The following is a 13,320-nucleotide window of genomic DNA, read 5'->3' as shown; positions in this document are numbered from 1 at the left end:
TATATATAATACATATATATAAACATTGTTTTCCTCTGCTGAGCAGTTTGCAGATAAGGCCTGTCAAGGTTGTGTCTTTTTTTTTTTTCCCGGGATGGCGCGTTTGTTCTCCGCGTGGAGAGACTCTGCAGCTCCCGGTAAGCCTTTAATAATTCAGCGCAGGAAATGCGTGCGTATATATAGCAGGCAAGGTAATGCACAGCGTGTACCTACAGGAGGACAAATATGGAAACCTGGTGTGAATTATTCATGAGGTGTAATCAAATAGAGGATTTTCCTAGACAAAGCACACTTGGCTGTTTTCATATTTATTACAGCACAATCTGTGCCCAGTACATTTGAACCTCTTTTCATTTGGGCCGTGTCAGATAACCTTTAATGTATTAGCTAATGTTTCTTATTTACCTTTCAAGCTGTCAGTGAGAAATAAGGGCTTGATGGAAAAATCTTGAAAAGCCTTTTTCTTTGTGGCCTTCTGAAAATTAGTAGACGGAGTAAATGCTTCTGATGCTCTTCCCAGAGAAGGTGTTTTGCCTGCTCAGGCTCTGGCAGGAGAATAAACTCGTGGTGCTGTGAACTGATTCACGCTCCTGCTCCACGGCACGGGGTGCTTTGGGTTTTGCTGTTGCATAGTAGGCAGAGGCTATTTTTAACCGGAGCAAGGTTATGAAACCTTAGACCCAGCTGGGTGAAAATAATCTGGTCTGAACTGGAAAGCACAGCTTGCGTGGCTGGGAACACGCGTGGGACTGTCAGCGGGAGGGTCCCGATGGGATGATCCCGCTCGCCTCGGCCCCAAAATTGGGAAGTGTTGTCATCGTGGAGGCTGTCAAAGTGGCGCTGGGGAAACCACTTAAGTAAATACACAAAGAATTAAAATAGTTAAATGAACAAGCAATGAATCAGTGTTGATAGCACGGTGATTATTAAGTAACCCAGAGGCGTTACTGGGATCGCTGCTGCTGTTAGACATCAGATATCTGGGATAGCTGAACGGGAAGCTCCAGCTCCGCACCAGTTTTTGGTGATACTCGCACCAAGGTCACCTGGCCCGCAGCGAACGGGGGTGCGCAGATAAACAGCGACCCCAAAAACTCCCCCAGGTACGGCTCTGCGAGTCGTGTTCAGAGCCGTACCTGGCTAAAATATGCCGTGGTGTTTTTTAAACTAATATTTACTCCTGCTAGACCTGCACAGCCACTGCGGCTCTGGGGGAGGGCGCGGGAGCTGCTCTGACTCACGGCTCAGCAGGGTGGTTAATTCGCTCCCGAGCCCTCGTCCCGGCGTGCCGGGAAGAGTCCACCTTGGCTTCCCGAGCTGCAGGCAGATGGCTGTGATCGTAAAGTCGGCAAACCGGCTCAAAAAGTCACTGGAAGGTAAATGCTTTCAGTGCGTTGCGCTGAGGTTTGGAGGTTTTTTTGTTGTTTTTACCCAAATTGCTTTGCAAAAGGAAGTTTGCTCGTGCACAGATTTGGGATCCTTCCATTCTTTAGGATGCTCTGCTGTTGGAACCCCCTAAACTCAAAATAGCCTTGCTCATAGGCGTTCTCCTGCGATACCGTGGGAGCTGTGGCACAAGCAGACCTGACTGCTGGACTTGCTGGAAGAAGTTGCCTTCGCCTTGCTTTCGCTGCTGCGTTCGCTCGCCTGGTGCAAAGCACGTGTACTGCCCCAAAATACAACGCCGAAACATCTCCGCACACTGCTGCATAAAGCCATGGTGCCTCTTTGTGCTGTCCCTTATAAACAGACTAACTGGACACTGGTAGGGGTTTTAGTTGCCTTTCTCTGCGCTTGGCTAAACAAATGCCAAACCTTCTTAAATCTAAATTACTCGAAATATTTACTGTTGAGACATAGTCCAAGAGGAGGATAGTTAAAACATTAATTCCTCGCATTCCAGTGTATTAGGGCTTTACCCTGCGACTTGCCGAGCGCCAGAAATGGGATTTTGCAGATTCAATTCCCTTCCCCCACTACCCGATAGCCACCCCCCGCCGCACTCCCCCCACCCAAAGTTTAATGCTTTAAAAAAAAAAAAAAAAAAAGAGGGAGAGAGAAAGAAAGGAATGCACATCTGGGCTAAATATTTGTTAGAAAGTATTCCCAGGATAGTGGGAGTTCTGGTGCCAGAGAGGAATTCCTGCGGGTTTGATCCATTGCATTATGTACTTGTTCCAAAAGCTGTTTTCAGTAAAATAGATGAGTAAGAAGTCTTAGCCAAGAACAGAATGTCTTTTTTGGCAACTAAAAGGAAGATAGGATTATTTTATTTCAGGTTATGTAAAAAAAAAAAGAGAGAAGGAGAAGGTGGTAAAATCCTGCACTCGGTGGTGCCTGCAGAGATTTGCAGTGGCAAGCACAGATACCTATTTTTTTTTCTCCATGCCGCTGTGCACATTTTTGTGACTTCTCTGTAAGCCGCCAATGAGGATCTAAGAGTACTTATGGAATTATTGCAGTTAAAATACCCTCGCTGTGTCTGAATTGGCCCCTGGGCTTTTTTGGCTGAGCGGCCAGCGGTTTCGGCGACACGGCTTTCAAGGGCCAAAATCAGTGGCATGAATTCTTCTCCCAAGTGCTGGGACGAGGAGGGGAGGAGAAGGTCGTCTTTGCCTTGACAACAAAACCCACATGTGGAAGATTTTTTGGGGGGTGGGTAATAGGCACCGGTGGGTGAAGCTCCACTACATCACGTGTAGCTCCTGGGAAGGATTTGAAAACTTGACCTGGAAAACGTTGCAGCTATAAATCAGCAAAGAGGGGGAACGCAGAACGCGTTACGGGGGAAAATTAATGTGTTTTGGCTGGTGGGCAACAGGTTCACCAGCTTTTTCCCGCTAATTGAGAATCATGTTTGCACGACACCAACTCTGCATTAACAAAACAATAGGTGTTTTAAATAAGACAGCATGCCAAAGGTGTTTTCTTTTCCTATGCGTTTGGCTTATTCTCATAGATGGGAGATGCAGGCACCTCCCTTCATCCTTCCGCCAGACGCAGCTCATCAGCGATGATAGTATTTAAAAAATAGATAAATAAAATCGCACCATCTCGTACACAGCTTGCCTTGGCTCTGGCTGGGTGTTTGTGTTAATTTGGTTAGCTCGCTGGAGGAAAACAATTCGGGTTTTTTTCTTGCTGTGCGGTTTTGGGGGGTGGTGGTGCGGCTCATGGCGGCCACTGTTGGGTTTGCAGGCGACCTGAGCATCAGGGCTGCATCCCTTTACAGCATCACGATGCCCACCTTCTCGCTTCTCTGGGAGTCCTGCACACCAGGAAAATCCCGGTGGAAATGGATGCCACCTGGGGTTTTTTTTTTGATCCAGACCTGGGAGTTATCCCTGTTTCAGCGATGTGACCGTGGCTGCTCCGCCACCCTCCGCTGTCTCCCGCGAGGCTTGGATGTGGTCAGCGTCGCATCTCTGAGGGCGTTTGCTGTTGGACATGTGTCCTACGCGCTTTTTGGGCAGCTGGTTTCTCCCTCCCTTGGCTGGACAGTGGCATCCTTCACCGGCAACATCGGAGCTGCCCTTTGGAGCGGGGAGCGGTTGCTCTGCGGTGCAATCTGATGCTTTCTCAAGCCATGTGTGGGATTTTTTTTGCAAAGTTTTTGGCCGCTGCGGGTGGACGAGGGGGTCAGCTGGGATGAGCAAAGCTCTGGCTGCAGCCCAGGCTTTGATTTGGATCCCTGCCACAGGTTTGGAGGGTTTCTTTGCTCCTGGTGGTTTCCTAAAGCAAATGCAAGATAGAGCAGAAGGCACAAAATTGCAAATAAATGTATAAGGTTTGCAAATGCAGCCAGGTAGCTGGTTTGGGGTTTTGTCTGCCTGCGAGCTCTGCTTTGCCAGGGTGCGGGCAGAAAAAGGGTTAATCCAGGTGTCAGGTAGGACATGTGCCGCTGGGGCTGGAGGGTGGCCAAATCCACCTTCTCCCCATCTGTTTTGGATTAAGGCCAAAAAAACAACAACCCCTCCGTGGCAAAACCACCTGCAGCTCCCCGCTTCCGAGGAAGAGGAGGAGGGATGAAGGGGGGGATCACCTCTCTCCAGCTCCCACGTTCAGGGGGCCATGGGGATGCAGTGGCCCCATAGGCACAGGTTGCAGTGAATGATTAACTTCTTCAGGCCAAGGAACTGCTTCATCCAGCGATTTTTTTATTTTGACCTTTTAGGGGACTATTGTCTCCTGGGAAGCTGTTGGTAAATATAATTAACAAGGGCTGGCGCGGGGCTTTGAAGGCTCCACGTGTGCTCCTGTCCCGCTACGTGTCATGGTGCGATGCTGTCGAGATACTGAAAACCCCAGCATTAGGAGGCTTTGAAGCCTGTGTAGTTTTTGTGCTGCCTGCTCAGGGCTGTCAGGAGGGTGAGTTTAGTGGGTCTTTTTTTCTTTTTCAGAAACTTAAAATTAACTTCAGACATGCAAAAGCGGGCGAGAAAGTGCAACGGTTATGAAGAACGAATTTGGTCAGTGGAGGCGTTTCAGCTGGTGGGGGGGAGGATGAGGAGTGGGTGTCTGGCACCCCTGTAGCTACACATTCACCATCCTGGGGACATATGTGTCTGTCCCAGTGTCATCCACGGTTTAGGGATGCTTCAGGCTTTGTGTATTACCTCTGGTCTTACTGAAGAACCTGGGGTGACTGGTAGCATCCCATGTCACCGAGGCTCTCCTTTCCGTGCTGGGGGGGAGTTTCTGGGCTGGAGCTACATGTCTCCCAGGGTGGTTGTGCCTTGCAGCCCGGTGGGATGGGGTCACAGTGAGTCACTCCTCCGGCAGCAGCCTGGTTCTCAGCTTTGGGTATGGCTCACTGGCTACAAAATAAGCTGGCAGTGACTTTTGCAGAATTAGGGGCACTTGGTGCAGTGTTGCCAACGTCTGAAAGGAGAAGCAGTTCATCATCTATGCAAGACCATCCTGGGTTAGGTGGGCTCTGATATCCGTTAGCCCATTGTAGGCGAAGTATTTAGCTTTTATGCGATTTCAGGAGACAAGAAAACACACAAACTTTACAAAAGCAAAGGTTAAAAGATTGCATCAAAAAGTGATTCTTTTTTTCCTTTTCTTTTTTCTTTTTAAGATGAGCAGGGGGAAAGCATGCAGGAAATTTAGGAATATAGGCAAGTACAGAGCTCCTTTGTTTTTAATTAGCTGCGTTGTTTTTAATTGCTACTATGCTTGATACATAAGCCAGCCTAAACAAGAATAGCTTATTGAATGGGGGACTGACTATGAAAGGCACCGTGAGGAGAAGGGCTGTTCTTCACAGTTGATATATTTGTATTTCAGTGCTTCATTTAATAAGTCTGTTTCCCCAGGGGGCTGTAGCAAGTAAATCATGCCAACAGATTGTTCTCTGCAAACTGGCTTATTTTTGTAATTAGAAAGACGTTAAAGCTGTAACTGCATAGAAAGCGATATGGGTAAGGAGTGAACATAAAAGAATTAGTAAGCAAAATGTAATACTTATTGTTTGATAACATTTGGGTTGATTGAATTGGTTTCCGGGTAGTTTGTTGTCTGCGGTAGTAGTTTTTTTTTGTGGAATCATAAAATGGGAGAGAAATTCAGCAGGTGTGCACGGCGAGGGTAGTAAGGTGTGTTTTTGGCAGGGGAGAGCAATTCTTGGGAATCACACCTGCACGGCCAGGTGGACTTGGTGGAGAAGACTTCCTGGGGGTTAAAACCATCCTGCTCATCACCACGAACTTCCAGTATTTCCCTCGCTTCATTCTGCTTCTCTCCTTTGTTTTGCAGTTATATGAGAAGTACGGCGTCACCATGAGCGGGGTATTGAAAAGGAAGTACGAAGAGCTGGGGGATGACAGCACCTACTGCTCCTCTTCCTCCTGCTCCCCCCTATCCTCCTCGGCATCCTCGGGCTGGGAGTCGGATGAGGAGAGCTCCCATGGAGAGCCCAAGCCCAGCTCTGCCTTAACATCCAGTTTCACCCGTGAGTATCTCCAGTAGCCCCTTTCCCAGGAACAGATATGCCCACAGATGGGTTTTTTTGTAGCATGGTGGTGGGTCATCACCCCAGTCCATGCGGAGATCCCCTTGGAGCACGCCTTCCTGGGTGGAAGCGGCAGTGACACCAGCTCCCTGTCATTACACCAATTTATGTCGTTTTTATCATCAGCCAGCATCCTTAGGGTAGTCTTTCTCAGACCTTCCTCCCAGCATTTATCATTCCTTTGTAATATTGTTGCTGAAGTCCAAATTTCCAGTAGAAACCCAAGGACCTGGGTGTGCAGAGACATGTGGGTGCCTCCAAGCTGGTGCTGTAGGACCACCCCACCATCCCTCAGTGCCCTGTCAAGCTATTCCATAGTCTGTAACTAAACAGACAGCAAAGGCCCATAATGCTGGTTTTTAAAAATGATTAACCAGTAGCATAATTACCATTTCAGAACTCATTTCCTACGTAAGTTGGGTACTTTGCCAAAGAACATGACACGTTTGACATTGCCTCCGCTGTTAGTACAGATAAATGCTATTTTGTTTTCCCAGCGATATCAGTTTTGAGAGCTTTTAGGAAAACACACAGAAGCCAAGGTTGTAAAATCCTTTATCTGCCATGTGAAGGGAAAAATAAAAAATACAATAGGGGAACATCTTCACAGAGGAGAAATAGTCCAACCTAGTAAATTATACTGAACACCCACTGTATGTAGCAGTTAAGGTCCACTTAGCAGACATACACAAACACGCAGTGGTCTGAAAAGGCTTTAGAAGTCTTGTAATAATAAAGAGTCTCATTCTTGCTTGTCTTCCCAGGTTTTGTGACAAAACAATGAACTTTTTGTATTCTCTGGCTCAATTGGAAAAGGGTCAGGAATGGGAAAACAATTTCAGAAAGGAGGGGTGCAGGGAGGGAGAAGCAAATACCAAAGTGCAGCAGCTCAGGCAATAGATGAGCGTGGTGGTTAACTTGCCTTTTGATAAAGAGCTAATGTTTTAGAAGATTGAGTCAAGGTTATTATGAAAATGCAACGCGCAGTGCAGAGATACCATCAAAGCGACTGCAGAGCCCAGTGTGAAACCCTCAGCTCTTTAGCAGAAGCTGCTGACGCAGCTGAGTGAACACTTTCTTTTTTTTTTTTTTTCCATATGAAACTAAAATGCTGTATTTTAGCAAGCAAGACTTTTGAAACGTGGGTGCAGCTAACACTCCAGTCTTGTACTCTGCCAGCCTCCGGGGCCAGCCAAACCAGCCCCTTTCGGTTGGCTCCCCGCAGTAGGGCTGCCCATGGCTCTGCCATCCGGAGAGCAGGACTCGGATCCCAGCTCTGTGGGAGTCACCCATCCTTTCTGGGTTGTTTTTTTCCCCATATTCTCTATGGTGGCAACCAAGACGTCCATGCACCAGTAGAGAATGGGCCCAAAAAAGCCCAGCACTGAATTTGTGTGTAGCTGGCTCTTGTTCTGACAGGCTCACACGGCAAAAAAAGCAGCTCTGTACCACTGCGTTTCGCTTTGCTGTCCGTGGCCAGCTACGTTCGTGGAAATTCATTCACTCTGAAACTGCCATGACTAATTAATCCACCTCCTTCTGCTACGTTTGCACGTGCAAATGTGCAGAACGGGGTATCTCTGGAGAGGCTCCGCTTTAAATGGTGTGTAGCGTGTTTCAGCAGTTTAAGATAAACCAGAAGCATGCATTGCCATGTTTACCCTGGGATCACCTGCATAAAGATTAACATCTTTGCAGCTGCTCTCAAATGAGTCTCTTGAGAATAAACTATAGATTCATAGTTCCTCCCAGTGGATGGTGAAAGGAAGTACCAGAAAAACAACCGTTTCGGCTGTTTTCTGCCCTGCCACAAAAGCTGGAGCCACGCAGCGCTGGAGTGTCTGCGCTCCGGTATCCTGGCAGCAGACCATGAGGGCAGGGTGCTTGGGTTTAGAACAAGACAGGCATGTAGGATGGCTTGCTGCTTGTTCGTTATGCTCCGCTGCACGTGAAGAATAAGCAAATGTATGTTTCCTGGAGGAAGTCATGCGGGAAGGAGAAGCAGCAGCCGTTTCTGTGGGTGAATCTGATCAGTGACTGACGCATCAGGACTTGGCTTAGTTTCCTCTCCATCCTCATCCCACGTTTGAAGCGTTAGATATTAACACCAGAAACCATCAAGTGATGTTGTAACCTTGTCCCATCATGTACCTGTTGAGAGAGGAACTGCAGGTCCTGCCTGATTGTAGTATTTACCGCCTGATTATAATATTTCTATCCCATCTGCAGGATGGCAGTGCTCACTCAGTGCTTTTTTCTTTTTCCTCCCATTTTTAGCCACGTCTATCCTGAAGAAATCCAAGCGACTAAAGAAGAACAATGTGGAGTTTGACCGGGTCACTGTGTTTTACTTCCCACGCTGCCAGGGGTTCACGAGCGTGCCTAGTCGCGGGGGCTGTACCCTGGGGATGGTGAGCAAACACAGCTCCTCCCGGCAGTTCACGCTAGCGGAGTTTTCAAAGGAGCAGGAAAACGTTCGTCGGGAGAAACTCGAAGAGAAATTAAAAGAGGAGAAGTTGGAAGCGTTGAAATGGAAAGTGAGTAGGAGCGTGGGGCTGGGTTGGGGAGGAGCAGGTGGGTGTCATTAGTTAATGGTCACTTTTTAGTAGGACCCTCTGGGAGACCTGGGGACATTAGTCCTTAACCTCGTTTGGGTCTCAAGCAAACCCGCAGGCTCTTGTGTGGGATTTTCCACCTCAGTTTTCCAGCTTTGAAAGGTGGTGCAGGAAATGCTGATCTCCATGTGTGAGCTGTCTGTCAGTCCCTGGGGGCTCTGACAGAGATTTTGGTCCTGGGGTCAGCCACCATGAGGGGCAGATCCTTCCTTTCTTGTTTCTCATGACCTGGGGGTGCTGATGGCTCAGTGTGCCTAATGCTTTGCCCGTTTTTTGCCCTCAGCTAACCATGAACGGCACGAAGGAGTCGGAGGAAGCCAACCAACTCACCATCGAAGACATCTCTGATGACGACATCGACGTCAGCAACGTGGACCTGGAGGATGGCTTCTTCCTCCAGCCCTACCCTGCCAAGAAGAGACGCGCGCTGCTGAAAGCCGTGGGGGTGAAGAAGATTGACAAGGAGGAGAAGCGGGAGCTGCACAACATCCGCCTGTCCCGGGAGGACTGCGGCTGCGACTGCCGGGAGGTCTGCGCCCCCGAGACCTGCAGCTGCAGCTTGGCAGGCATTAAATGTCAGGTACTGCCCTCGCCTCTGGGCACTGGGGAAAAGCTGGGGCTCCAGCTGGGTGGGAGCTGGGGGGGGTTAGGCGAGCAGGACAGTTAGGGCAGCTTGTAAAATGCGTGTTACCTGCGCTCGGAGCAAAGCAGGCGAGAAATGCTCTTGGAGACGCTCCCCAGGCTGTGTGTCAGACGCTGCTCCAAAGTGTCCACTTCCCAAATCCACACATGCAGCTGTGGATGTGCCTGAGCCTGCGGCGTGAATGCACTCACCACGTCCACCCCCAGGAGACCCATGCCTGCTTCATCTCCCATTGGAGATGGGCCACGTGGGAATGTCTTGGCAAACAAAAGCTTCTTGCTCCTCACGTGAGGCTGCGATTTCTCCTCTTCCCCCAGTTTTATTTTTATGGTTTTTTTCCCCTTGGTGTGTATCTGAACTCCCAGCATGCTCAGGAGAACGTGGGAGTGTCAGCTGAGCGTCAACCCACAGCTAGCTGTGCAGAACACCTGCAAAGCGGACTAATTTCTGTATACTCAATTAGCTTATTATGTGCTTTTTATGGGTGCCTGCCCAGCTGTGTTTGGGGAGCCATATTCCCTATTTTGGGTGCCGCTCGATGCTGTGGATGCAGGCTGGGGGTGTGTAGGGTGGACGTCTGCAGGCGGACGGGTGCTCCATCTGCGTGTCATAGCCCGCCTCGAGCGACTGCTGCTTACAGGGACATGAAGGTGCCGCTGATACCTGTTGAGCAATTGGTCCTTCCCTCAGTCAGGGGCAGAAGCTCACAGTATGGATCAGTTCTTAAATATCATGATGCTATATATAAAAACTTAATGTTTGCTCCCTTATGTCTCCTTTTGGAGTGTTATATTTCTCTTATTTTTGGATCCTTTTAACTGTCTCAGTTGTATGAAATCCAACTTTTTTATGACAACTCTTCAGAAGAACAGGGTGGGGGTTTTTGGTTTTGGGTTTTTTTTGTTGTTGTTCTTTTTTTTTGTCTGCTTTTAAAACCCCTCAGCTGTTATTTGGTTTCTCAGGGTGGGTGAGTCACAGGCGGTTTCAATTTTGCACCGCGAGGTTTGGTCCTAACCCTCCGCCTCTGCTTCTCCCTGTGCCAGATGGATCACACCTCCTTTCCCTGCGGCTGCACCAAGGATGGCTGCGGCAACACCGAGGGCAGGATCGAGTTCAACCAGGCTCGCGTGCAGACCCACTTCATCCACACCATCATGAAGCTGGAGCTGGAGAAGCAGCAGCAAAGCAGCGAGAAGACAGCCGAGGCCGAGCCCCCATTTCGGGAGCGGCTTTCGCCACTGGGATGTGCGGCGGGGAAGGGCTCCTTGGAGGAGCGTGCTGTGCCCCTGGCACCCGCCTTCCAATTCAGCCCCGACCTGGAGGCCCTGGGGGAGAACAGCTGCAGCAGTGACATGACGGATTCCTCCATCTCCTCCCACCCCAGCGAGGACCTGGAGGAGCCCTACGAGAGCCTCCCCTCTGACAAATCCCAGTCGGACGTGGACGACGACGGCTTGGCGCGCATCCTCCACTTCAACGACTCGGATGCCGAGGAAGAGGGCGGCCGTGGCCAGAGTGACCTGAGTTGCTTCCACCCCTCAGACTTCTTCATCGAGGACCATGGCAGCGAGGCCAAGTCTGTCCCTGGCCACTTGTCCCACCTCTCCGAGTGCCTGGATGAGAACGCCAACCAGGACAGCGGAGGTTTGCTGGAGGATGCTGCCCACGTGCGGTGCGACGGGCTGTCCTGCTGCGCCTCGTGCCCAGCCGAGCCCTGCTCCAAGAGCTACGCCGACCTCAGCCTTTCCTCTGACTCCTTGGATTTCTTCCAGTCCTTCTCGGACTATAATTTGGGACCCCTTTACAACTCCTTAAAGGAGTACGAGAACCTTGATAACTTCTCAGCATTACAGTTTCAGTTGCCTAATTTCCCCGGCTTCCCACAAGCTGGAGATCAGGGCTCCTGTTTCTTGGAGTCCCTCATCGGTTTGTCTGAATCCGTCCCTGAAACCCCAGCCCCTTTCACAGACAATCAACTTCTGGAGGATGCTATCAAGTCATCACTGATGGAGACGGTGAAAGTGTGAAATCCCCCTGTGGCTGGGGTGGGAAGAACCGGCACCAAAACGGAAACTGAGGAACGAGCAAACTTTCGCCGGAAGGATGATGCGCTACTCAAGAATAAGGAAGAAAAAACCAACAACAAAAAGACTTTCTAAGCAAACAAACTATTTTTGGTCTTTATAGAACGTGGACATTTTGACATACTGCAGCTACAATCAGTTCTCTCGCTGTTTGTGCAAAAATTTCTAAACTTTCATGATGGGGTGGGGTGGGGAGGGAGGGAAAAAAGACTTTCACGTATGAATTTCTTTGTGTTTTGTATGAAAAGACCTGTTGAGAAATACTCCTCGCTGACGTTGCCAGTCGTACACACAGCCCCTTCTAGAAATGTTTCAGTGTTACAGGAACTTTTTACGACAACTTTTTGAAGCTGTATTTATTGTGAAAATCTGTGGTTTGCGTAAGAGTTGGCCCAACACGCTCTTACGTTTTAATCGGACAAGGTTTACAGTAGAGATCCATACACTATATACATAATCATTCTTCATCTATTTATTGCAAATCCCAGAATTTAACTAGCCACCGAAGCTTGAACTAGCATGAAACCTTATTTAAATTGGTAATACCTCAGATGTATTATGTGTACAATCATATTTTTTTGCATAATATATCTGTATTTATTTATTTTCTACCTGTAGTACATGAATAGCACTGTGGTTTATCAATGACCTGGAAGGGCAATAAGGTCTTCAGCAGCACCCATCCTAAAGACAACCCTGGTTTTTTGGAGTCTGAAAGGTGTTGGCTGTTTGGTCTTCACATTTCGAACGGAGACGAATGCGAGCGGATGGGAGGAGAGGGATGGTGGAAACATTCGTGCAACGTCCTTGGGTTTCTGTCAGCCCTCTCATAGACATGATGATGGTGTCTGAGCTCTGTAACACCGCTACAGAGAGCAGAACAAGGAAAAACCTTCAGCTATTAAAAAATAACGTGAACTAGCTCTATTTAAACAAACAAACAAAAAAAACCCTTTTCATAAATTATTTCATAATTTATTTAATGTCCGAAGGATTTGGCCATAAGATCTTTCCTGATCAATTATGGTGCCTGAATATGCAGAGGAACCATTAGCGGTGGGTGGGGTGTACCCAGAAGCACCTTTGCAGCCCCCCCCCCGGGTGAGGGGGATGGGCTTTGGGAGAGTAAAGCTGCCAGCAGCAACACTGTGCTCACGCTCCTCAGCAAGTGCTCCTTAGGGCTCCCCAACGTCCAGGGCATCGCAGCTCCGCAATCTAGTAGGTCAGACTGTTTATACTGGTTTTTTTATCTAGGTAAATTGGGTGAATCAAGTAAACTAGATGGATATGAAGGTTATTGGGTTATTTATCCATTGAGTGCGGTTTTTAGAGGGAAGAAAAAATAACGCCTGAAAACAAAGCTGAAAAAAAGACTTTTTTTAAAAATGCGAGGAATCGTGTTTAGGATGGATTTTGGGGGCCCTCTTGGCCTTTTGCTATTCAAATCAGTGTGAGAGCATGACACTATTTGGCCACAAGATGTAACTGGACATAAAATCTGTATGTCAGTGATACACTAAGTGCCTATGCCAGTGCTATGAAAAAAAAAAACCAAGAGGACTTCAAAATCTACCAGCTTTAAATTATCCCCCCTTAGAAAATATGAGATTTGGTGACGGAAGTGATTCCTGGCATTGCCGGCGCTGGGGGGAGGCGGCAGCTCTGACATCCCAGCCCCACTTGTTCTGGGAGCTGGTGGGAGCTCCCAAACAGTGCAGATCCACCTAGATGAGGGGAAAAAAAAACCCCAAAATGCAGATTTGAGGATTTTTCCATTGGCTGGACTCTTCTGAGGATGGGAAAGGTGCTCTTTGGTACCTGCTGTTTCACAGGCACCTCGTGTAAACCTGCCGGCGATTGACAAAGGCTGGGTTGTTTGGGTTTATTTAATCATTATTATTACTATTTAATTGGACACCTTCTCTGGTATTGAGCCAGTCAACTTGGAAGTGGAGCTGACCT

General features: G+C 48.6%; 1 protein-coding gene across 1 annotated transcript; it reads left to right on the top strand.

The window, feature by feature from the left end:
* The first annotated feature begins 5,784 nt into the window (after nucleotides 1-5,784).
* Nucleotides 5,785-11,301, top strand: CSRNP1 (cysteine-serine-rich nuclear protein 1). Its single transcript, XM_010149816.1, has 4 exons — nucleotides 5,785-5,956; nucleotides 8,294-8,553; nucleotides 8,915-9,211; nucleotides 10,318-11,301. Exons 1-4 carry the CDS (start codon nucleotides 5,785-5,787, stop codon nucleotides 11,299-11,301), a joined length of 1,713 nt encoding a protein of 570 aa, XP_010148118.1.
* Nucleotides 11,302-13,320: the final 2,019 nt, after the last annotated feature.

Source organism: Eurypyga helias, unplaced genomic scaffold (assembly GCF_000690775.1).
Source record: "Eurypyga helias isolate BGI_N326 unplaced genomic scaffold, ASM69077v1 scaffold21124, whole genome shotgun sequence".
Taxonomy (NCBI): domain Eukaryota; kingdom Metazoa; phylum Chordata; class Aves; order Eurypygiformes; family Eurypygidae; genus Eurypyga; species Eurypyga helias.
Note: the sequence above shows the minus strand (reverse complement) of the source record. Positions and strands in the feature narration are given on the sequence as shown.

What these genes read in the sequence shown, in the direction of transcription:
- CSRNP1 (XM_010149816.1), top strand. Translation starts at nt 5,785, where the DNA reads ATGAGCGGGGTATTGAAAAGGAAGTACGAAGAGCTGGGGGATGACAGC. An exon ending in TGGAAGCGTTGAAATGGAAA is followed by an intron (nt 8,554 to 8,914) that starts GTGAGTAGGAGC and finishes TTTTGCCCTCAG; the next exon opens with CTAACCATGAACGGCACGAA. An exon ending in TGGCAGGCATTAAATGTCAG is followed by an intron (nt 9,212 to 10,317) that starts GTACTGCCCTCG and finishes TCCCTGTGCCAG; the next exon opens with ATGGATCACACCTCCTTTCC.